This window comes from Saimiri boliviensis, chromosome 2, assembly GCF_048565385.1.
Source record: "Saimiri boliviensis isolate mSaiBol1 chromosome 2, mSaiBol1.pri, whole genome shotgun sequence".
Lineage (NCBI taxonomy): Eukaryota > Metazoa > Chordata > Mammalia > Primates > Cebidae > Saimiri > Saimiri boliviensis.
In genome coordinates, this window is record NC_133450.1 from 202,163,199 (window position 1) to 202,186,541 (window position 23,343).

General features: G+C 44.1%; 1 protein-coding gene and 1 long non-coding RNA gene across 6 annotated transcripts in view; one reads left to right on the forward strand and one right to left on the reverse strand.

Annotated features, from left to right (window-relative positions):
- Positions 1 to 23,343, reverse strand: part of EPB41L4B (erythrocyte membrane protein band 4.1 like 4B) — a 163,193-nt gene that overhangs the window by 47,873 nt on the left and 91,977 nt on the right. For all 5 annotated transcript variants that reach the window (XM_074395140.1, XM_074395142.1, XM_074395143.1 and 2 more), the window contains exon 16: positions 2,270 to 2,487. In XM_074395140.1, the coding sequence (XP_074251241.1) occupies positions 2,270 to 2,487 (218 nt within the window). The remainder of the gene's footprint in view (positions 1 to 2,269; positions 2,488 to 23,343) is intronic.
- The window catches only part of LOC141583769 (uncharacterized), a 37,265-nt gene that overhangs the window by 724 nt on the left and 13,198 nt on the right, over positions 1 to 23,343 (forward strand). The window contains exon 2 of the long non-coding RNA XR_012516661.1: positions 674 to 788. This is a non-coding gene — a long non-coding RNA (uncharacterized LOC141583769). The remainder of the gene's footprint in view (positions 1 to 673; positions 789 to 23,343) is intronic.

Sequence of the window (23,343 nt, forward strand, 5' to 3'; positions counted from 1 at the left end):
GACGACAGACACAGTGGAGATATTCCGAAGACTGAGAAAAAGTTTATTTAATTGCTATAGGAGCAAGACGAAGGCACTCCAAAGCCAGGAATTGGGGACGGATGTTAGAGAACATTTCACTGACAACCAAACATTTGAATGTGCTCCTAAGGGATGTGTAGGAGTTCACCAAGGTGGGGAAAAGCATTCCAGGCAGCAACATATGCAAAGGACAGAGTTGAGACTCAGCAGAGTATTTGGTGAGAAGAGAGTAGCTCCGTGTAGCTAGAGTGTGGTTAGGAGTGGAGGGAAGAATGGAAACCTTAGCAGAGGTCAGGATATGCAGGTCTGCGTATGGCCCTGGTCAGAAGTGAGGACTTTATCCCAGACAGTGAAGAGCCAATGAAAGGTCTTTTGGCATATGGTCAGAGCTATGGGGCGAGAGATATGACTTTGGCAGCTACTATTTAGAGATTGTGCTGGAAGGAGTGCCCCTTAGAAAGCCATTATGGTTATCTAGATATACAAAGATGAGGCAGGTACTAGAGCATAGGCAGCGTTGATAGTGATGAGGGGACAGAGTTCTGATTCTTCGATACCAAGTGGGTGTCAAGTTCCCATTTCCAGCTCAGCCAACACAGTTGTTCCCTGTGGCCCTGAGGTGAAGGCTGAATGATCCATCTTGTCTTACCAGCTCACAGGCTCATGCAATATCAGAGCTGGAAGATTCGCTGGTTATCATCTCAATACCTTCTACCCCACTTCACAGATGAGAAAATCGAAGATCAACGAGGGGACCCAGTTCAAAGGTGAGAGTTAGAATCAAAAAGAATCGAAGCCTCCACTTCAGTACTCTTCTTTTTTTCTTTTCTTTTTTTTTTTTGAGACAGAGTCTCACTCTGTCGCCCAGGCTGGAGTGCAGTGGCACCATCTTGGCTCACTGTAACATTCATCTCCCAGGTTTAAGCAATTCTCCTGCCTCAGCCTCCCGAGTAGCTGGGATTACAGGCGTCTGCCACCACATCCAGCTAAGTTTTGTATTTTTAGTAGAGACAGGGTTTCACCGTGTTGGCCAGGCTGGTCTCGAACTCCTGACCTCAAGTGATACACCCATCTTGGCCTCCCAAAGTGCTGGGATTACAGGGGTGAGACACTGCGCCTGGCCTTCAGGACTTTTCAAACAACATTCGATAAACAGCAGGTTCTTTCCCCTTAGTCTACCAGAGATGAATTCTTTGGTAATGTGTAATAAAAGTGAGTTTCTAGAAAAATAAAATAACGGACACGCAGAATTAAAGCCCACTTTAAAAATTACATTTAACAGACATAACATCACTCTATCATATTGCTAATAATATTTCTGGGCTGGGTATGGTGGTTCATGCCTATAACCCCAGAACTTTGGGAAGCTGAAGCAGGAGGATTGCTTGAGCCCAAGAGTTCGAGACCATCCTGGGCAGCATGGCGAGACCCTGTCATAAAATAAAATAATAAAATTTCTAAGGGTTCACTCTCCATTTTTGTAACTTATCTTCCTGGGACCCATAACAGTGGACAGATTGGATCTACCTGACACCACCTTGCTCTCAGAAATGGAATGTCAGAAATGGGATAAAATGACTTTTTCTATAATGAAGAAAGTAGAAAGCTCAGCCATCACTTCCCTCGCCTCTTTCTCTCTTCCATTGCTCAAGCCAGTACTGGTTACTACACAAGCAGAGAACTGTTAAGAAAGAAAGTAGAGGCTGGGCGTGGTGGCACACGCCTGTAATCCCAGCACTTTGGGAGGCCGAGGCGGGTGGGTCACCTGAGGTCAGGAGTTTGAGACCAGCCTGGCCAACATAGTGAAACCTGTCTCTACTAAAAATACAAAAGTTAGCCGGGGGGCGGGGGTGGCATCTGCCTATAATCTCAGCCACTCAGGAGGCTGAGGCAGGAGAATCACTTTGGAGAGGGAGGTGGAGGTTGCAGTGAGCCAAGATCAGGCCACTGCACTGCAGTCTGGGTGACAGAGCTAGACTCCATTTCAAAAAAAAAAAAAGAGGGGAGGTGGAGAACTGTGACCCTGTAATGAAACTGGAGTTTATTGGCAAGCGATAATCCCTCAAGTACTTCTACTATTCAAGTGCATAAGGCTCTTCTCTACTCTGGCCCAAACCTGGTAGCCCAGCATAACATGACCACCATTGTGTGCTGCACAGCAGGGGTCTGTCTTAAGAATCCAGGGAAGGCTCATGCCCTGCAGCATTGCTCCCTCTTCTCCTGCCTTGCCCCCTCTACCCCTACTCACTTGTAAGGGACTTGCTGCTGGAGTTTGGGGACCTGAGAGGCCCCTCTTTGTTCTCCAGGGTCAGTGAGAGGCTGTAGTTTGAGTGGTGCTGGTGCTGGTGCTGGTGCTGGTGGTGATGCCTTGCTGAAGCTGCAGTGAGGAACGGCGTGCCCCCGTTCTCCTCAATGCCAAAAGGCAACCGGTCCGAGCTGCTGAGCACTGGGGAAGGGAGCGGGTAGCTGTGGAGGGCAACAGAGTCAGGATTTAGAAAAGTAAAATGCCTTGTAAGCCCTGTGTGTACCTTCAAAGACATTCTCTAGGCATTAAGCACTGAAAGACATAAATTCAAAAAATAGATCCACAGTTATAAAATACGTACAATGGCAATATCATACTTGAAGAAAATAGAAGTTTGTATATATCAGAGACTTTAAATCTTGTACCTTAAAAAAGTCTTTGAAATTAAATGAAATGACATTTATTTCTTTTTTTAAAAAGGCATTCTCTAAATGAGAGGAACAGGTACAAACAATAATAAAATAATTTGTAAATAATCCTATGACAAGATCATAGTGCAAACCAGAAGTCTTAGGGCCACTTTCTCTTTTTCTCTATCATCCCCAACTTGCAGTAAGCTCCAGTTAACATCACTGCTACAACATCTTTTTCTTGAGACAGGGTCTTGCTGTGCTGCCCAGGCTGGAGTACAGTGGCGCAGACACAGCTCACCGTGGCCTCAAGCTCCCAGGAACAAGTGATCCTCCCACCTCCGTGTCCCAGGCAGCTGAGATCACAGGCACACGACACCATGCCTGGCTAAATTGTAACAATTTTTTGTAAATATGGGGTCTCGCTACGTTGCTCAGGCTGGTCTCAAATTCCTGGGCTTTCCAAAATGCTGGGATTACAGGTGTGATCCCAGATTACAACATCTTTTAATTCCAATGGATCACCTCTTTTTTTTTTTTTAAAAAAAAAAGCTAGGATTGTCCCATTTGAAGCCTGTGTCGTCTCCTACCCAGACCCTTCTAACGGATTCCTGCCGGCTCTCCCTATCTCCGTCTATTCCTCTAGTCCATCATCCACAGAGTAACTGCCAGAGTGCTATTCTAATTACACACCAGACCATGCTCTCCTTCCTCAAGGAGTTTGAGCATATCTCTATTACTAAGAATTCTTTTTTTTTTTTTTTTTGAGGCAGGGTCTTACTCTGTTGCCCAGGCTGGAGTGCGGTGGTGCTATCTTGGCTCACTGCAATCTCCACCTCCTGGGTTCAAGCAATTCTCATACCTCAGTCTCCTGAGTAGCTGGGATTACAGGTGCTCACCACCACACTATTTTTTTTTTTTTTTTGAGACGGAGTTTCGCTCTTGTTACCCAGGCTGGAGTGCAATGGCGCGATCTCGGCTCAGCTCACCACAACCTCCACCTCCTGGGTTCAAGCAATTCTCCTGCCTCAGCCTCCCAAGTAGCTGGGACTACAGGCGCACACCACCATGCCCAGCCAATTTTTGTATTTTTAGTAGAGACAGGGTTTCACCTTGTTGACCAGGATGGTCTTGATCTCTTGACCTCGTGATCCACCTGCCTTGGCCTCCCAAAGTGCTGGCTGGGATTATAGGCGTGAGCCACCGCGCCCGGCTGAATTTTTGTATTTTTAATAGGGACAGGGTTTCACCATGTTGGCCAGGCTGGTTTCAAACTCCTGACCTCAAGTGATCTGCCTGCCTCAGCCTCCCAAAGTGCTGGGATTGCAGGCATGAGGCACCACTCCCAGCCTAATATTAATAATACTTAACCACTTTAAGACAGGAACCCCTTTGGAAATCTGATCAGAGTACCACGAACATTTCCTGTACCAACATGCAACATTCTACACACAATTTCAGGCCCTCTAGAGCAGGAGTCCCCAAACTGCGGCCCCCTGAGGCCATTTATCCGGCCCCCCGCCACACTTCAGGAAGGGGCACCTCTTTCATTGGTGGTGAGTGCGCCACAGTATGTGGCAGCCCTCCAACAGTCTGAGGGACAGTGAACTGGCCCCTTGTGTAAAAAGTTTGGGGACGCCTGCTCTAGAGCCTCTTCATGGACCCAGGTGAAGAGCCCTGGGTTGCAGGATAAAAGCCACATTCCTTTATGTGGCACTGACCGCCCCTCCCCCAATCTTGTCCCGGTCTCTTTTCAGCTTCATCTCCTGCTACATCCTTCTACTTCACAGCCTAACTCTTCCCATCCTGATGCTTCTCACTTCTTGATGCCTCCTGGAGTCCTACCTCATCTCTCAACCTGGTGAAAATACCCCTTCTTTCAGGAAGACTTCCAGCCTTTAAGACCCAGATAAAGATCCCCTCGTCCTATTCCCCTGCAGGGCTAACCCCTTTTCCTGCTCATTCTCCTGGTTCGGGTCTCTACAGCCGACTCTTTCACTCTGCCTTCAAGGAACTCACACTGCAGAGTAGGAAGCTCTGTGATTCAGTCACTTACAGTCATACTAGAACAAACTGCTAAGAAAATGCAGAAGTGGAAGCAATTGGTTGTCCTGAGAGAGGGTGTTTGTAAGGCAAAGAGCATTTGGGGGAAGATAGTTAAGTTTCGCTGGACAATTCTTGAAGCAGAATCTTCTCATAGGAAACCACATTCCTTGTGTTGGTATGGGATTGACATTTCCTCCTGGGGTTGGCGGGAGACTTGAGCCTGGCCAATCAGAGTCCTGCATCCTTCTAGTGAGAGTATTCTGGAATGTGATCCAATTAGGGACGACCAGAGTTTTTCCTAAGATTTAACACATGAAAACGGAAAGAAAGCCTCTCTCTTTCTTTGTGACAGGCAGCCAGGGCCTTACTGTATCTTTTGTGTGCTGCAAGCACTTTTGCCTTTGTCTGTTTTCTTTTTTTTTTTTTGAGACAGTTTCGCTCTTGTTACCCAGGTTGGAGTGCAGTGACCTGATCTTGACTCACTGCAACCTCTGCCTCCTGAGTTCAAGCAATTCTCCCACCTCAGCCTCCCAAGTAGCTGGGATTACAGGCGTGTGCCACCATGCCCAGCTGATTTTTGTACTTTTAGTAGAGACGAGGTTTCACCATGTTGACCAGGATGGTCTCTATCTCTTGACCTCGTGATCAACCCACCTCGGTGTCCCAAAGTGCTGGGATTATAGGCGTGAGCCACCACGCCCAGCCTGTCTGTTTTCTATAAAAATGATCCAGCTGGGTGCGGTGGCTCACGCCTGTAATCCCAGCACTTTGGGAGGCTGAGGCGGGTGGATCACAAGGTCAAGAGATCGAGACCATCCTGGTCAACACGGTGAAACCCCGTCTCTACTAAAAATACAAAAAATTAGCTGGGCTTGGTGGCGTGTGCCTGTAGTCCCAGCTACTCGGGAGGCTGAGGCAGAAGAATTGCCTGAAACCAGGAGGCAGAGGTTGCGGTGAGCTGAGATCGCGCCATTGCACTCCAGCCTGGGTAACAAGAGCGAAACTCCGTCTCAAAAAAAAAAAAAAAAAAAAAAAAAGAAAATCCAAAAATTAAATTTCATGACTGTATAAAAGTATGTTAATACCATATATTAAAACATTTTCAACTGAACATCCATTTTTTTTTTTAATTTTAAAAAATATTGAAAACATTTTTGTGGGTCCCTGAAAGTATTGTGAGCCTAAGTATTGTGTGCCTACTTAGGCTTATGTGTAATGGATAAGGCTCTGGCTGTAAGGGTGATGTAAGCTGGGGCTCTTCGTGAACATCTTTTTTGGACACAGAGAAGTGGTACCTGTGAGACTGAAGAAAACACACAAAGAAAGAAAAGATGAGCAGAGGTCAGAGGTAGTCAGAGAGAGGAGAAACCTAATGGTATCATTTTAGCTCTCGGTTCCAGCCACACCTGAAGCTGGCATTACCACTGACCTTTTCAATTAGAAGGTCCAGTAAATTCCGTTACTTATTGATTGATGTAGTTGGGATTTTCCTATTTATAACCCACATGCTTGAGATCAGAGGAGGTGTGCTGTTTTGTCATTGCTTTTGTGTGTGTAGACTTTCTTTTAGGTGGAAAAGGCAGAAACAGCTGTTCCAGGCCTAAGGAACAGTATGAGCAAAGGAGTGGTGCTTGAAAGAGCAGGATGCTTGGAGAAGAGAAGTGAGCAGGGAAGTTGCAGGAAGGGAGACAAAGACAGGCTGGGGCTGGTTATGAAGGGCTTAGTTATCAGGTTCTCAGGTGCTGGGTTATCCGGGACATGGCTTAAGCAAAGAAGTTACATTTTGGAGAGTTTGAGTGCTGTGTGGAGGAGACTGGTGGGGAGAGACTCCAGTATCTGTGAAGAGACTGCTGCAGAGCCAGATCTAGACTGACCTGGTGGATAGAGTGAAGTGAACTGCCTCTGGGCTATTTCTGAAGCTGTGTAAGCAGGGCTTGCAGGCCTGTCACTTGGGGACATTGGGAGGACGTGTCATTGAGGACTCTGTTGGAGATGCAGGAGACGGTCCAGAAGAAATGGCACTATTTGTCCCCTACACTGCCCTACGAGCTGCATCTCTGACCCAACTTGGCTGCCTCCTGGAGACTTTGCTCAAATTCGTGTGTGCATGTGTGTGTGTGTGCGTGCACGCATGTGCATGCGTGTGTGTGTGTCTAAGAATGTGGAAGAAGGCATGAGTTTGCCTTCTGGGAATCACAATCCCTCCTCGCCTCTCCAACCTAAAACATAACCAGGGTATGCACTCTCTTCATGTCCCATGGAACAGCACAAAGTGCCTTGCGTCGGAGAAACCTGGGCTCGACTCTTAGTTCTGTCCTTCCTTGGCAGGAGAAGCTTGGGCAGTCACTCTGGACTTCCATTCCCTCAACTGTAACATGAGTTGGGTTAAGTGACTTCTGGGCAAATTTCTGGATCTGAGAATTATCTTCTCTCCCGACTATTTATCCAGTACTTGCTGTATGTCCCAGGTTCTGTGCTAGCTATTTTATAGAGAAGATTCCCTTTTATAAATATGGAGACATTTGCTTGTTTACACAGTAGGTGTTCCGTAAATATTTGCTGGAAGGAAGAAGGGAGGGAACGGAAGGGGGAGGAAGGAAGAATGAAAAGAAGGATGGATTGATGAAGTTGTGCAGCTGAGATTTGACAACAGCTCTGTAGACCCCAAAGCCTGTTAATTTTATTTTTCCTGTCTTGCAAATATGTTGGAAATAATATCTGTCCTAAGGAGCTGCAGAGACTGGGAGCTCAGAACATAGAAAATTCCCCCTTCTTGGAAGGACTGGAGAGAGCTTCCCAATGGAAGGCTCATTTTCCACCCTGCCCTCCTTCCTCACTGCTACCAGCCTATTAAAGGTCTGACACCGTCATTGTGTAGGTGGGAGGGACAAATCAGAGAAAATTCAAAAGGAAAACAGGGACAGGATAGAGATAGTAGCTGGATTAGAGAAAAGGAGAACATGGAGACATGGAGGGCTCAGAAAAATTCCAAATTCTTTTTAGCCTGGAGGACCAGGTGAATAGCATGTCATTAACAGAAAGGACGTGGAGAATGAGGGCTGCTTTGAGCAGAGAAAATTATGATTGAACATCACATGGGTAATAAAGAGTGTGAGAATGAACACCCAAAGGGAAAGATGTCTTGTAGCAGAGATCTGGCCTACATTCAGGGCCGGAGGTGGAGCTGGAAAGCTTTGAGTAAGAGTTCCTAAGGGATGGCAAATAGATATCATCTGTCATGCCAACTCCAATTGATTCTCACTGTCTGCTTCGAGTGCAAGATTCAGAAGTCTGAGGTTGTGCCCAACTCAGGGGGGAAGAGTGCTGTGATTGATTATTGATGTCTGCCATGGACTTGGAAGAGCACAGTGGTATCATGCATTTGTCTTTCCAAGTTAGAAGTGAGTGGTATTTAAAACTTTATTTCAAGGAAACTCAGAGTAAAGAGTTAAACAGTAAAAAGATAATGTATGTGAGGAGTGAGAAACTGCATTTCATAACATGTCAAATAAAATATGCATGTGTGACCTTCATCTTACAGCTACTTTGGAGAGAGGCAGAGAAAGAAACAAATGAAAAGAGAAATAGATGAGGGTCAGAGAAGCTGCCTGAAGCTGGAATCAGGAATCTGCTCAGGTGAAAGGTCTCTCAAAGAGCAAAGGTTCCTAAGCAGGCAGCAGAATGACCTGTGCGCTTTCTCAACTCACACGCCTGGGGAATCATCCTAAAGATTCTAACATGGAGCCGGGCGTGGAGGCTTATGCTTGTAATCTCAGCACTTTGGGAGGCCAAGGCGGGTGGATCACGAGGTCAAGAGATGGAGACCATCCTGGCTAACACATTGAAACTCCATCTCTACTAAAAACACAAAAATTAGCCAGACGTGGAGCCCGCATCTACAGTCCCAGCTACTCAGGAGGCTGAGGCAGGAGAATCACTTGAACCCAGGAGGCGGAGGTGGCAGTGAGCTGAGACTGCACTACTGCACTCCAGTTTCAGTGACAGAGTGAGACTCCGTCTCAAAAAAAAAAAAAAAAAAAAGGAGAAGTTTTGTGGGGTTGCTCATAGCTTCATGGATTGTGTCCTGAGGAACTCCTGGAGATGGCACTCACATAGACTATAATGTCAATGACATTCACTAGGTCATGCATCTTCCCTCCTAATAGGGACCTCAGAGAAGGTCAAGCCCACCCTAGAAGGTCCAGCAGTACTTGGGGACCTTGGCTAAGGCCCAGGAGACAAAGCCGGCTGCACACTCACCATCATCAGGGACTGAGGTTCCTGGCATTCTGGAAAGGAGGTCCCACATCCTGGTTTTCAGGGTGGGTGACAGAGGACAGATGTAGGCTTCAGTCTCTGCTTTCATGAGCTGGCAGTTGAAAAGAAATCTAGTGTGGAAGAAGGGGCTGCTATGTGCCCAGCACTGTGCTGGGCACTTTAATGGTTCATTTTCAGTTTTCCTGCAAGGAAGCTCTGGTGCCCCCTTAGACACTGGGGCGTAGTGAAAGGGAGTAACGTGTGCTGTTAATGCAGGCAAAGTGAGACCTGCCCCTGACCTAATTTCTTCTCTTCCCTTTTCTCAAGGGAAGATCCAGTTCCCATTTGGCCTCCAAATCCACAAAAGCTAGTGTTCCTACTGGGGCCTCCTCATAAGGGACTTTATTGCCTGCAGAACACAGAACAAGGGAGGTTACAGGGACTCTTTGAGCCCTGACAAGTCCCATATGCACCCCTAGAGCCTCTCCTCTCCCTGACCCTGGGGCAGACTACCAAACACTGGCTGCTCAGTCAAAATTGCTGCATGCTGGGCCAGGTGCAGCAGCTCAGACTTGTACTTCCAGCACTTTTGGAGGCCAAGGCAGGAGGATCGCTTGGGGCCAGGAGTTTGAGACAAGGCAACATAGGGTGATCTCATCTCTATATAACAGCAAAAAATTAACCCGGCAGCCAGATGCAGGGGCTCACGGCTGTAATCCCAGCACTTTGGGAAGCTGAGGTGGGCAAATCACGAGGTCAAGAGATCAAGACCATCCTGGCCAACATGGTGAAACCCCGTTTCTACTAAAAATACAAAAATTAGCTGGGCGTGGTGGTGTGCACCTGTAATCCCAGCTACTCTGGAGGCTGAAGCATGAGAATCACCTGAACCCAGGAGGTGGAGGTTGCAGTGAGCCAAGATTGCACCACTGCACTCCAGCTTGGGTGACAGAGAGAGACTTTGTCTCTAAAATAAAATAAAATAAATAAAACATAATAACTAGGGGAAACTTCTATTTGCTGCTGGAGAGAATGCAAAATAGTGCAGCCAGTTCGAAAACCAGTTTGGCAGTTCCTAAAAATGTTGAACGTAAGAGTTACCATCTGACTGAGTGAGCCTACTCCTAGTATCTGTCCGAGAAATGAAAACAGGTCCATGCAAACACTTACATGCAAATGTTCACAGCAGCATTATTCATAAGAGTCCAAAGGTAGAAACACCCCAAATATCCATCAACTGATGAATGGATAGACAGAACATGGTTTATCCATACAAAAGAATATTATGCAGGCTAAGCACAGTGGTTCACACCTGTAATCCCAGCACCTTGGGAGGCCAAGGTGGGTGGATCACAAAGTCAGGAGATCAAGACCATCCTGGCTAACACAGCGGAACCCCATCTCTACTAAAAATACAAAAATTAGCCAGGCATGGTGGCAAGTGCCTGTAGTAGCTGGGGCTACGGGGAGGCTCAGGCAGAATTACTTGAACCTGGGAGGCTGAGGTTGCAGTGAATCGAGATCGTACCAGTGCACTCCAGCCTGGATGACAAGAGTGAGACTCCGTCTCAAAAAAAAAAAAAAAAAAAAAAAAAAAAGGAGTATTTATTCAGCCACAAACAAGAATGAAATATTGAGCAGGCCATGACATGGATAAACTTTGAAAACATTATATAGTACATGAAAGAGGCCAGAACCAAAAAGGACAAGTATTATATGATTCCATTTATATAAAACATCTAGAATAGGCAAATCTGTAGAGATAGAAAGCAGATTATGGTTACCTAGGACTAGGGAGAATGGCGGGCAGGGGAAGGGGAGTGACTGCTAATGGGGGTGGAGTGTCTTCTAGGGGTGATGAAAACGTTCTAAAATTATATCGCAGTGATGATTGCACAACTTGGTGAAAATGCTAAAAAACATTAAGTTGTCCAATTTAGATTGGTGAATTGTATGGTATATGATGTGTATCTTAATAAAGCTGATCAAAAAATCACAAGGAGAGGTTTCGAAAAGTATCAGTGCCCAGGCCCTTCTGCAGACTAGATTGCATCATAATCTCTCTCTCAATCCAGTGTGTGACCAGGGCTGAGAACCACCGCTGTAGTAGTCCAACCTCCTCATTTTGCATACAGGGGGATGGGGCTTGCTATGGGGAGGGAGATGACCAGGTCACACAGCAGGTACCTGCCTGATCCTGGGACACAGTCCAGGACTCCTGCCTTTCTGCTCGCTGCCTCAAGTGCTGCCCATCTGCTGCCTCTTCCCATCTGTTTTGGCTTCTATTTAAGGCAGCAAGTGCACTCATCAGGAAAATCCAAGTCCTCCTCAGAACCCCCCTGGCTAAGACATCCTTGTGCATACGTCTTGTCCTCTCAACCACATAGTTAACTCTGTAGGAAAAGAGACTGTCACCTAACGTGTTTTCACGTCCTCCACCATGCTAAGGAAAGTATTAAGCACATAGCAGATGCTCAACTAATATTGGTTAGACAGAGAACAAAATGAAATATCAGTGCATTTGGTGCGTATTTGAGGGCCAACTCTTGTGCCTGGCACTGTGCCAGGCACAAGGGTAAAGACAAATGAGACGTTATCTTTGCTCTTGTATTAGGCTGTCTTCACCCTCCTGATAAAGACATACCCGAGACTGGGCAATTTACAAAAGAAAGAGGTTTGATGGACTCTCAGTTCCACGTGGCAGGAGCGGCCTCACAATCACGGCAGGAGGTGAAAGATACGTCTCACATGGCGGTGGACAAGAGAGAATGAGACCCAAGGGAAAGGGGAAACCCTTAAAAACCATCAGATCTCATGAGACTTATTCACTACAAGAACAGTATGGGGGGAGCTGCCCCCATAATTCAATTATCTTCCACCAGGTTCTTCCCACAACACTTGGGAGTTGTGGGAGCTACAATTCGATATGAGATTTGGGTGGGGACACAGCCAAACCACCTCAGCCTTCTAGGAGCTCACTGCTGCCTTGATACATGGGTTGGGGTGCTAACCCAGCTGGAACCAACAAGGAAGACTTCCTGGGGTAGTGATGCTTGAAGAATGTCCTGGCTCCTGAGGATGATCGCAGTGGCTGGGGGAGGGACTGCATCGGGCAGTCTGGGCAGAGGACACTGCCTGCTAAGGCCTGGAGCTGGCCATGCATGTTAACTGGTGAGGGGACTTGCCTGAACTCCATGTTGGCATGAGAGTGAACTTCCAGCTTTTATTTTTCACATTTGGATTATGAACTCATCAGAAATTTATGTGTATGTTGTGAAGTAAAGTCTTAACTTTTTCTGAAATGGAGAGCCAGCTGTTCCAAGATCAACCAAAGAATCATTCAACCTTGCCCTGTGAACTTGCGATGCTCTCTTTATATGTGTCCTCCACTTTCCTGAGTGCTCTCAGACCCTTTCTCTGCTCCCCTAGACTTTACAGGAAACTGACTGCTCAGGCTCTCTGTCCTCTGGCTTCTACATAGGTTTGCCCAATGGGCAGCACTGACATGGACTGGAGGGTGAAAACAGGAGAAAAGTCAGGATATATCTTCAATTCTTCATGCCTCTGGTGATGTTTCCAGCAGCAGCCACGAGTTCTCTGTGGCTCCAGCTCCCACTAGCCTGGCTTCCTGCTGCCTTAGCTCCTGAGTGCGAGAACACTGCCACTTCCCTTTGTCTCTCCAGCTCTAGGAGTGATAAGCAGGTTCTGGTGGTTGCTAATCGCTGGGTTGCCTCACTATCCAATTAAGTTTCTTTGTTTTTTTCAGCCCTTGTATAACCAATTCCCTGAATTAAATTCCCTCTGTAAGAAATGCCTAGAAATGTAGAAATACACAACTACAGGTGTGCACTACCACACCTGGCTAATTTTTCATTTTTTTTTAGATGCAGGGTCTCATCATGTTGCCCAGGCTGATCTCAGATTCCGGCCTCAAGCAGTCCTTCCACTTCTCATCCTAAAGCACTGGTATTGCAGGCATGAGCCTCTGTGCCTGGCCTTTTCATATGTTTATTGATCTACTTATCTAACCCTGTATCAGACTGTCTTAATCACTTTCGTTTTAATATATACTAGTATATGTGACATTATGAATCTTATTCCCTTTCTCGCATCATTATTTTTCTTCAGTTTTTTTTTTTTCCTTAGCTGTTATCATGTGCCTAGTCTTCTGGGTTCCTTTTGTGATAGTAACTTGAATTCTTGAATTCCAGAATTCAAGTTACTTCCAAACAATTCCACTGGAATTCTGATTTAAAGCATTAAATATTATGGATTAATTTGAAAGACTATATTCATAAGGAACATATTTCTCTCCACTTACTCACGTCTTTCAAAATGTCCTTCAGTTAGAATTTTTAAACTTTTTCATTAAGGTTTAGAACATAACTTTATTCCTAGGTATTTTTCAGTTTTGCCACAATTGAAGATCTTAGTAATTATTACATCTCTCCCAATTTTTTAATGACTAGATATACAAAGCTGCTGACTTGAGGATATTTCTGCCTCTGACCACTTTGTACAACTCTCTTACCAGTCGGAATTCACTTGGATTTTAAGAAGAGAATCACATGAATTTTGTCCTTTTCAATAGTTATTCTTAATTTTGTTTTCTTGGCTTATTGCAATGGTAAGGTCTTCAGAATGATATTAAATATTAGCAGTTTTCCTTATTTCTGAAGTTTATGTATTTCTAGTGTTTCACCATTAAATGTCCTGACATTCTACTTATCAGGTTAGACAGTCCTACTCTTAGCTTACTAAGAATCTTGAAAGATTAGCATGACTTATTCTCAGCAAATCTGTGCTGTTCCTAAGTGAACACTGCTTCCTTTACGAAGTGCTTACAAAAGACTCTGTTCTCAAATTTTCCTCAGTATTGCAATGCAGCTTATCAGTCTAGTTTTTGGAATTCATTTTCCAAGAAACTGTCCATCTACTTGTCTGGCATTTTCCCAAGACTCCATACCTTTTCAAATGATGCTGACTCAGCAATGACAAGTGCAGATTTTCTCCGTGTTTTGGGAGACCATTTTCCTGACCCTAGACACTTGAGCTAATCAAAAAGCAGTAAAATATTTTCTGACTACTCTTTCATCTTGGACTTCAGTTTTCTTCTGTTTGTTCTCTTTACTCTCTGCAGTTAGTATAGTGACTAGCTTCCTTGTTGAAAAAGAAAAAAAGCAAAATGGAAGTTGAGTAACTCTGATTCTGCTGGTTAGTCTCACATACTGTCCTCAAAGGGGACTGTTATAAGGGCTGTTATAAATTGCTCATCTTTTTGCTCCAACCGAAGTGAGCATCTACAAAACTCTGGAGTCCTTAAAAAGAGTTCTGTGTCCCTTTGTTTTGGATCGTATGTTCCATCTTCTTACTCTTTAAAATGCTATTACAAATTGTGGGTTCATCTGAGAGGCTCATAAAGCCTTTCTCTTTTGGATTATCTATGCTTTTTAAATTCACAGCCCATGTAAAATATATTCCTTTTTAAGTCTATTTTCTTTGACATTTTGAAATTCGGTTTTCTGAAGAGTAAAATACATATGATGTGATTATTTCCCATTGCATGCCTGTTTCAAAACATCTCATATACCTGATAAATACATACACCTACTTATGTACCCACAAAAAATAATTTAAAAAAAGAATACCAACAACAAGATAAAGAATATACGGAGAACTGGCTAGGCATGGTGGCTCACATCTGTAATCCCAGCACTTTGGGAGGCCAAGGTGGGTGGATCACATGAGATTGGGAGTTCAAGACTAGCCTGACCAACATGGAGAAACCCCGTCTCTACTAAAAATACAAAATTAGCCAGGTGTGGTGGCGCATTCTGGTAATCCCAGCTACTCAGGAGGCTGAGGCAGAGGAATTGCTTGAAGCTGGGAGGTGGAGGTTGCGGTGAGCTGGGATCGTGCCATTGTACTCTAGCCTGGGCAACAAGAGCAAAACTTCGTATTTAAAAAAAAAAAAAAAAAAGAATGTATGTGGAGAATTAAGCCCTGGATTTCACTCATTTCATATGAATGATTCTGGGATGTCAGGGTTTTTTCTTCCATGGATCTTGTTACTTACATGTTTCCAATGTAGTCTTCCTTGCCGACCACAATTTACAACAGTAATACCTGCAGTGTTTCTTCTACCTTCTAAGTAACCAAATCATCAGCCAGGCAGGCCAAGAAATCAACAGACTCCCTGCCTTTAACAGAATGTCCATGTCTGGATGGTCAGCAAGTCCCCCATAGGTATTGTGCCAGCTGATGCAGTGGGAAACACGATAAACACCCCCTACCCAAAGTCCCCTGCGTCTCGTCTAGATTGCTCAGTGCACACATATCAAGTGCTGCCTGAACTCAGACTTACTCATCACCTGTTTATGTCACGTGTCCTAACTCCAAGTTGGGATTCCTGGAGGTGGAATCTGTGTATATGTAGCCCACATGGTAGACTTGCAGGTCACACACAAGTTCTCCACACACCTTCTGGAGGAGCTGGTTGGGACAAACTGGTTCCTGTTTTACTTTTAGCCTCAATGGAGACAATTCCATACTCCCAATGGGGACAGTTTTATAATCAGAACACATCCGGGATAAGCTGACAAAGATCTCAGAGAGCTTCTCAGCCTAAGCCTAAGAAGGGTTACAAGTGGGCTGAACCATTTATTCTCCCAGTCCTTAGGGTAAGTGGGCAGGACCTGGCGAGCCTGGAGCCTCAAGCAGCCTTGTCTGTTTGCCCCACTGTGCTATTCAAACATATCACTGTTTGCCCCACAGTGCTATTCAAACATATCACTTTCTATGTATGCCAAGGACAAGAAAAGGTCAGGAAGCCCTGCCATTAGTCCATCCCCAGTCCATTCCCCCAGAACTGTGGCTCTCCAATTGGGACTCTCTTAGCAGAATTCACTCAAGTAGTATGTTTTTACAGCAGATGGTGTCAGCCAGAATCCTACCTCCTGACTGAACGCCAGTGCATTAATCATGCTTTTTAAATATTCAAAGAGGAAAAAAAAAAAAACCAAAAACCAAAAACCAAAAAAACCCAAAAGCTAACATTTTTGAGTGCCCAGAAGTTTACCATCAGTTAACTTATTTACTCTTCCAACACCCCTTTGAAGAAAGGAAAATTATTATTATCCTTGTTTTCTACATAAGGAAACAGGAGCAGAAAGACAAAGGAACTTTCGTCAAGTCACAAAGCTAGTAAATGGCAGAGCTGGGATTTGAACCCAGGTACCCTCGGCTCTCTGAATTGCTAAGCAACACTGCTTTGCCATGTGTTTGAAAGGAGCACTCTAATGACAAAAAAGGAACAGGAGCCGGCACTCAGCTTTGGCTTTGCTGCTGTTTGACTATGTGACCTCAGGTAACTCATTTCACTTGTCTAGGTGGCAGACACCGCATTTCTGGACATTAAGCATTCATATGCCAGGAACCACAGCTCAATGATATAATTTGATTTGTGCCATGCCCGACTGAGAGATGAGAGAAAGTACGCTTTACTCATTCTGGTTTCCCAGAAAGCTTTCGCTGATTTCAATTTTAATTTGGTAGAGACTAAACAGACTGATGTATTATTACAAGTTCTGACTGAATTCAGGGAAAGCATATTTGGCAGCAAGTAGAGTATATATTTGAAAAACTGTACTTTTTCATAATGGATTTGAGAAGAAAATTGTATTGACATCTTAGTAGAAATGTGATACATTACGTTGCATCTATTAATTAGGGATAATTTCTTACAGTAACTTAGCGGTCTTATTTCTAAAAAAAAAAAAGACTAGTGAGAAGGTTGACTCTACTTCATCTTACTCTTCAGAAAAGGTCAAAATTGGCTGTGCGCAGTGGCTCATGCCCGTAATCCCAACACTCTTAAAGGAGGCGAAGGCAGAGGGATCATTTGAGGTCAGGGGTTTGAGTTCCTGACCAACAGGGTAAAACCCCATCTCTACTAAAAATACAAGATTAGCTGGGCATAGTGCTGCACGCCTGTAGTCCCAGCTTCCTGGGAGGATGAGACAGGAGAACTGCTTGAACCTGGGAGGCTAAGGTTGCAGTGAGCTAAGACTGCGCCATTGCACTCCAGCCTGGGTGACAACAGCAAAACTCTATTTCAGGGGAAAAAAAAAAAAAAAAAAAGGTCAAAATTACATTTTTATTTTTGGGTGTGGTTTAGATTCTTTTATATAGACCAACTGGCACAAAATGTTTCCAATTTGTATTTCCTTCAAGAAATGTTCCAGACAATCAACTTTCCAAGTAATTCCGGTTTTAGCACTGTTGATGTATGAATCCATACTAGACGGGGAGCTCTCACTCTGATGATGATTAGCTACCTGCAGCCAAAGATGGCATCTTCTTCAACATACCAGCACAATGTAGAAGCATAGCAGATCTTTATTCAATTAACTAGTTTTAGTGCATTAAATTTTAATTCTCCTTGGGTAATTTAGCAAATATCTATTCATAAAAGTTTCACTTCGGTCATCAATTCCCTACTTATTTCTAACTATATTATGTAGTCTCTGCAAAACTGTAGAGTAACATACTCTATATCCTAAGGAATGACAAGAACCTTTGGGGTTCAGTAGTTCCTGGGTCTCAGTCTTATGTGAGGTAGGACAGGGTATGTGCTTCCATCTTTGAGTCTGGAATTTTCTTTGGCAAACCACTATCACATGATTTAATAAATAGCTGTAAGCAGGTCCTGACATTTTTTGCCAGAAAGGCTGTTTTGTCATGATGCTATTCTTGCTAGGTTTTGCACATGCACACATGCCACTCAGGTGCCAAGAAGCTGTGGAGAAGGGGCTCTATGATTTTGTGGTAAGACTTACAATGTTACCAATTTCAGATAAATCTCAGAATCTGAGTCCAGAGAATTACTATTTCATGAATTGGTTTTTGCTCAGAGGCTCATGACTAAGTTTATTCAATCTTTTTCCTGCCTTAAGAAAAAAATACAAATAGTTGTTTTTTAGTATATTTGAAGTGACTTATTAGAAGTTGTAAGTCATTTCTAATAATTCGAACTTTCTTTCTTTTTCTTTTTTTTTTTTTTTGAGACGGAGTTTCGCTCTTGTTGCCCAGGCTGGAGTGCAATGGCGCGATCTCGGCTCACCGCAACCTCCGCCTCCTGGGTTCAGGCAATTCTCCTGCCTCAGCCTCCTGAGTAGCTGGGATTACAGTCACGTGCCACCATGCCCAGCTAATTTTTTGTATTTTTAGTAGAGATGGGGTTTCACCATGTTGACCAGGATGGTCTCGATCTCTCGACCTCGTGATCCACCCGCCTCGGCCTCCCAAAGTGCTGGGATTACAGGCTTGAGCCACCGCGCCCGGCCCGAACTTTCAAATATAGTTGTTTTTTAAAACTATATTTAAAGTGACTTATTACTGTTGTGAGTCACTTCTAAGAAGCCGAAGTTTACCTTCTGGGTTTTTTTTTTTTTTTTTTTTTTTTGAGATGAAGTATTGTTCTGTCACCCAGGCTGGAGTACAGTAGTGCCATCTGGGCTCACTGCAACCTCTACCTCCCAAGTTCAAGTGATTCTCCTGCCTCAGACTTCTGAGTAGCTAGGATTACAGGTGCATGCCACCATGCCTGGTTAATTTTTGTATTTTTAGTAGAGATGGGAGTTTTACTATGCTGGCCAGACTGGTCTCGAACTCCTGGTCTCAAATGATCCACCCACCTCAGCCTCCCAATGTGCTGAGATTACAGGCATGAGTCACTGTGCCCAGTCACTTCTGGGTTTCTTACAGATTTTTTTTTTTTGGCCTTTCATTTCTGTGTTTCTGTGCCTTTATTTATTTATTTATTTATTTAGGTGGGCAACAGCATTAACAGACTTGCCCCTAACCACTTCTTTAAATGCATTCTCAAACAGAATTATGCAAGAACTCCTAAAGGGACAGTAAGACTACAAAATAATCATTATCACGAGAGCTCAGCTGTGAGTTTAAAATAATGTCCACATAGCAGATTCTTTGTTTTCCTGTGCACTCTGACAGAGCTACGCAGACTCAGGCATGAGCTGGGAGTGTTATTTTTCCACTCCCCAGACACCATGCGACTCACTGAATGAATGAAATTAAAACATTATTCATCCTGGAATGTAGTTCAGGTTAGATGAATAAGATGCATAATCTGTTAAGAGTAGGTTTTAGACATTCTAATTGCATAAGACACCAGTGTGAGCCAGAGTTGGAGCTGAACACTGGGTATGTGTTTCTAGGGTGATAGAGATGAGGATTAATTTATTTTGGTATTCATTAGTGCTTAAAAATCTCCTCAAGTGATCGTCTCTGTTTCCCAATTCTTGCAGGATTTTCAGAAGCTTCTATTATGAACATCCTTAGTTAGCCTCTGATGCCGTAATATTGGGATGAATTTTAAGGGGTTGATGGTTTAATTGCTTTTAATATAGACAGTGTCCATTATTCAGCCAGGGAATGAAGCTGGTTGAGCACTAGCATGGCAACACCTCTTGCCTTTGAAGTTTCAGTGTAGAACGTGGATGTTTAAATCATTCACCATTCAGTAGATGATGATTAGGTCGGTTTCTGTGGGTTTCTTATAACATGAGCCTGCAGGGATGTTCCTCTAATTATTCTCACCTTTTTTAGTGGATGGCCTAGACTATAGCAGTTTTAATATTTTAAATTCTGCAGCCTTTCCTCCAATAAAACTACAGGTGACTCTTGGGATGTGGCTGTAATTTTAGATCCAATATATTGGAACTTTAATTATAACAAGAAGTACCTCTATCCTTCCTTGGTCAAATGCACGAGGGAAATTCACCATGTCTGGGTGGGCATCTAAAAAGGCTGAGTAGAAAGTTCTCAATACCCTCCCAAACAGGAAAGGAAACACAGATATTAGAAATCAATTCCTTTACCTTGGTTATCTTTATGTTGCCTACATTTCCTTTTTCAGCTCTGCAGGGCAGTATCATGGCGACTGTTACCTGAACTACTGGAAACCTAACTTTCTTTTTTTTTTTTTTTTTTTTTTGAGATGGAGTCTCACTCTGTCACCCAGGCTGGAGTGCACTGGTGCAATCTCAGCTCACCATAGCCTCTGCCTCCCAGGTTCAAGTGATTCTCCTGTCTCAGCCTCCTGAGTAGCTGGGATTCCAAGCATGTGCCACCATGTCCAGCTAATTTTTTGTATTTTTAGCAGAGACGGGGTTTTGCCATGTTAGCCAGGCTGGTCTTGAACTCCTGACCTCAGGTGATTTACCCACCTCGGCCTCCCAAAATGCTGAGATTACAGGCGTGAGCCACTACGCTTGGCCTGGAAACCTACTTTCAAAAAAATGTCTGGTAAACATCAACTCTTCCCTGCCTTCCCCTTCTTCACTATTATAAATGCTAAGATGACATGGTTAATTGTACTTCATTAGCCTGATCTTGAATGACTCAAGAATAGGGGTTTCAGACACATGTGGTGGCTCACACTTGTAATCCCAGCACTTTGAGAGGCTGAGGCAGGCGTATCACCTGTCAGTTTGAGATCAGCATGGCCAACATGGTGAAACCCAGTCTCTACTAAAAATACAAAAGTTAGCCGGCATGGTGGCAGACAACTGTATCCTAGCTACTTGGGAGGCTGAGACAGGAGAATTACTTGAACCTGGGAAGCGGAGGCTGCAGTGAGCCAAGGTTGCACCACTGCACTCCAGCCTGGGCGACAAAGAGTGAAACTCCATCACAAAACAAAACAAAACAAAGAAACAGAAAGAACAGGGGTATCAGACGGTTCACAGAAAATAACAAACAGCATTTAGAAAGTTGCAAAGGTGCACAGCCTTGCTCATAGAGAAATGCGATTAAAACAGAAATTCTGCATTTTACTCATCAGACTAAGTTTTTTTTTTTTTTAAAAAAAAAGCTAGCAAAGGCTGTGATTTACTTCCTGTGAGGTCACAAACGCACTGTCCTAATTGCTGAGGGGTGTCTGTGGGCTGGGGGTAGTATAAAAAGGTGGAATATATTTGGAGAGAAAATATTAGGTAATATCTAACTTAAATATGCACAAACCTTTAGACCTGGATGCTGCTTCTAGGGAATTCATGCTACAGATAGATTTGCTTAAGTGCACAAACAGAAGGTACAAGAATGGCAGCGCCACTGTAACTTGAGGGAGTTGATGCAGCTTAAATGTCCATCAATATTGATTGGTTAAATAAACATACTGTATGCTCGTTTATACACGGAGTAGCTCTAGATTGACAAGGAGAAATGCTAATGTTTCCTTTCAAGGAAAAATGTGGAATAAGAAGGTGACAAGGAAAAGTAACTTTCAGCTATTTGTGCTTGAATTTTTACTACTGTTTGTATTACTTATCTTTAAAAAAGCAACAGGCCGGGTGCAGTGGCTCTCACCTGTAATCCCAACATTGTAAGAGGCCAAGGCAGGAGGATCACTTGTGCCCAGGAGTTGAGACCAGCGCGGGCAACATGGCAAGACCCCAGCTCTACAGAAAATTTTAAAAAGTTTAGACAAGCATGGTGGTGCGTGCCTGTAGTCCCAGCTACTCAGGAGGCTGAGGTGGGAGGATTGTTTGAGCCCCATAGGTCAAGTCTGCAGTAAGCCCTGATCATACTACTGCACTCCAGCCTCGGTGACAGAGTGACCCCGTCTCAAAAAAAAGAAGAAAAAAAAAGAAAAACAAAGTAACAACAATGAAAAAATGGCAACAAAGTACAGTGGTCTCCTTTTATTACTAACTTTCCACACAGTCTCCTAATAGTTAAAATCTTCCTCCACTTTGTCTAAGATGAAATCAGACACTCTGTTTCAGTTCTCCAAGCCTCTCAGTCCCAATCGTACCAGGAGAATGGACTTTCAGCCGTCTCACCAATTCCTTACTCTATGCCAATTCTGCCACGTGCAGATGGGAAAGCATTGTCCACATTCTGCCTGGCCAGTTATTTCCTAGTATTCTCAGACAGAAATATCATTTCTATTTCATTTCCTCAAAAGAGCTCTATGGTGTTTCTGCTCTGAGTTTGTTAGTTTCAAAAAGACGTGATTTATATATATGTGTGTTAATGCTCTTCCACCTGATCTTTCCTTTGGAACCAAACACTCATTTCCCTTGCTAAACTTAGAATATACATCTCAAGCCATCAATCTATTAGCTATTCTATTTCTTGAGCTAGATTTTTTTTTTTTTTTTTTGAGATGGTGTCTCACATTGTTACCCAGACTGGAGTGCAATGGCACGATCTTAGCTCACTGCAACCTCTGTCTCCTGGGTTCATGCGATTGTCCTGCCTCAGCCTCCCGAGTAGCTGGGTCTATAGGCACGTGCCACCACACCTGGCTAATTTTTGTATTTTTAGTGGAGACAGCATTTCACCATGTTGGCCAGGCTGGTCACAAACTCCTCACCTTGAATGATCCACCCGCCTGCCTTTGGCCTCCCAAAGTGCTGGGATTACAGTCATGAGCCACCATGCCCAGCCTTGAGCAAGGTTTTGTATCTCCCTGGCCTATTTCTGTCCACATGGACAGCGAAGACCCTACATCTCAAAAAAAAATAAAAAAAATAAAAAACACTAAAAATTCTTGCCAGATAGCATCAGTGTACAAAACGTCTTTTGTATATGATGTCATTTATTAATAATTCTCTTATCAGTGAGATATTGGTAAATTCCATTTGGGGATGAGGAAAATGAGGTGTCCAGAAGAAGATGGCCAAAGGTCCCACAGCCAGTAAGTGGCAAAGCTGGGATTCAAACTATGAGATTCCAAAGCTTCTACACTTCACCTAATTAGAGAACTGCGGGGCTCAACTTGACAAAAAAGGCAAGGGACAACTTGATAAAACCAGGCCCCAACACTGCGGACCTTTCTTTAATCCTTCTCTCACCTGGCTGGCAATGTCTTGCCATTTTACTTCTGCAAACTTCTACCTGATTCCCAATCATGGGCTCCAATCCTAGCCCAGGTGCTAGGTGTATACACACTGGTGCATACATACGCCCTGTCCTTCTCCAACAGCTGGAATTCACTAGTCCCTTGCTTCTGAAGTGGGGAGTGAAGCCAGAACACAGACTTGGTTTGATAGATTCCAGGGGGTCGGTTAATGATGAAATTAAAGCCATATAAAGAAACATCAGAGGCTGGGCGCAGCGGCTTGCACCTGTAATCCCAGCACTTTGGGAATCCGAGGTGGGCAGATCATGAGGTCAAGAGATCGAGACCATCCTGGCCAACATGGCGAAACCCCATCTCTACTAAAAATGCAAATTAGCTAGGTATGGTGGTGCATGCCTGTAATGCTAGCTACTTGAGAGGCTGAGGTGGAAAAATAGCTTGAACCAGGGAGGTGGAGGTTGCAGTGAGCCAAG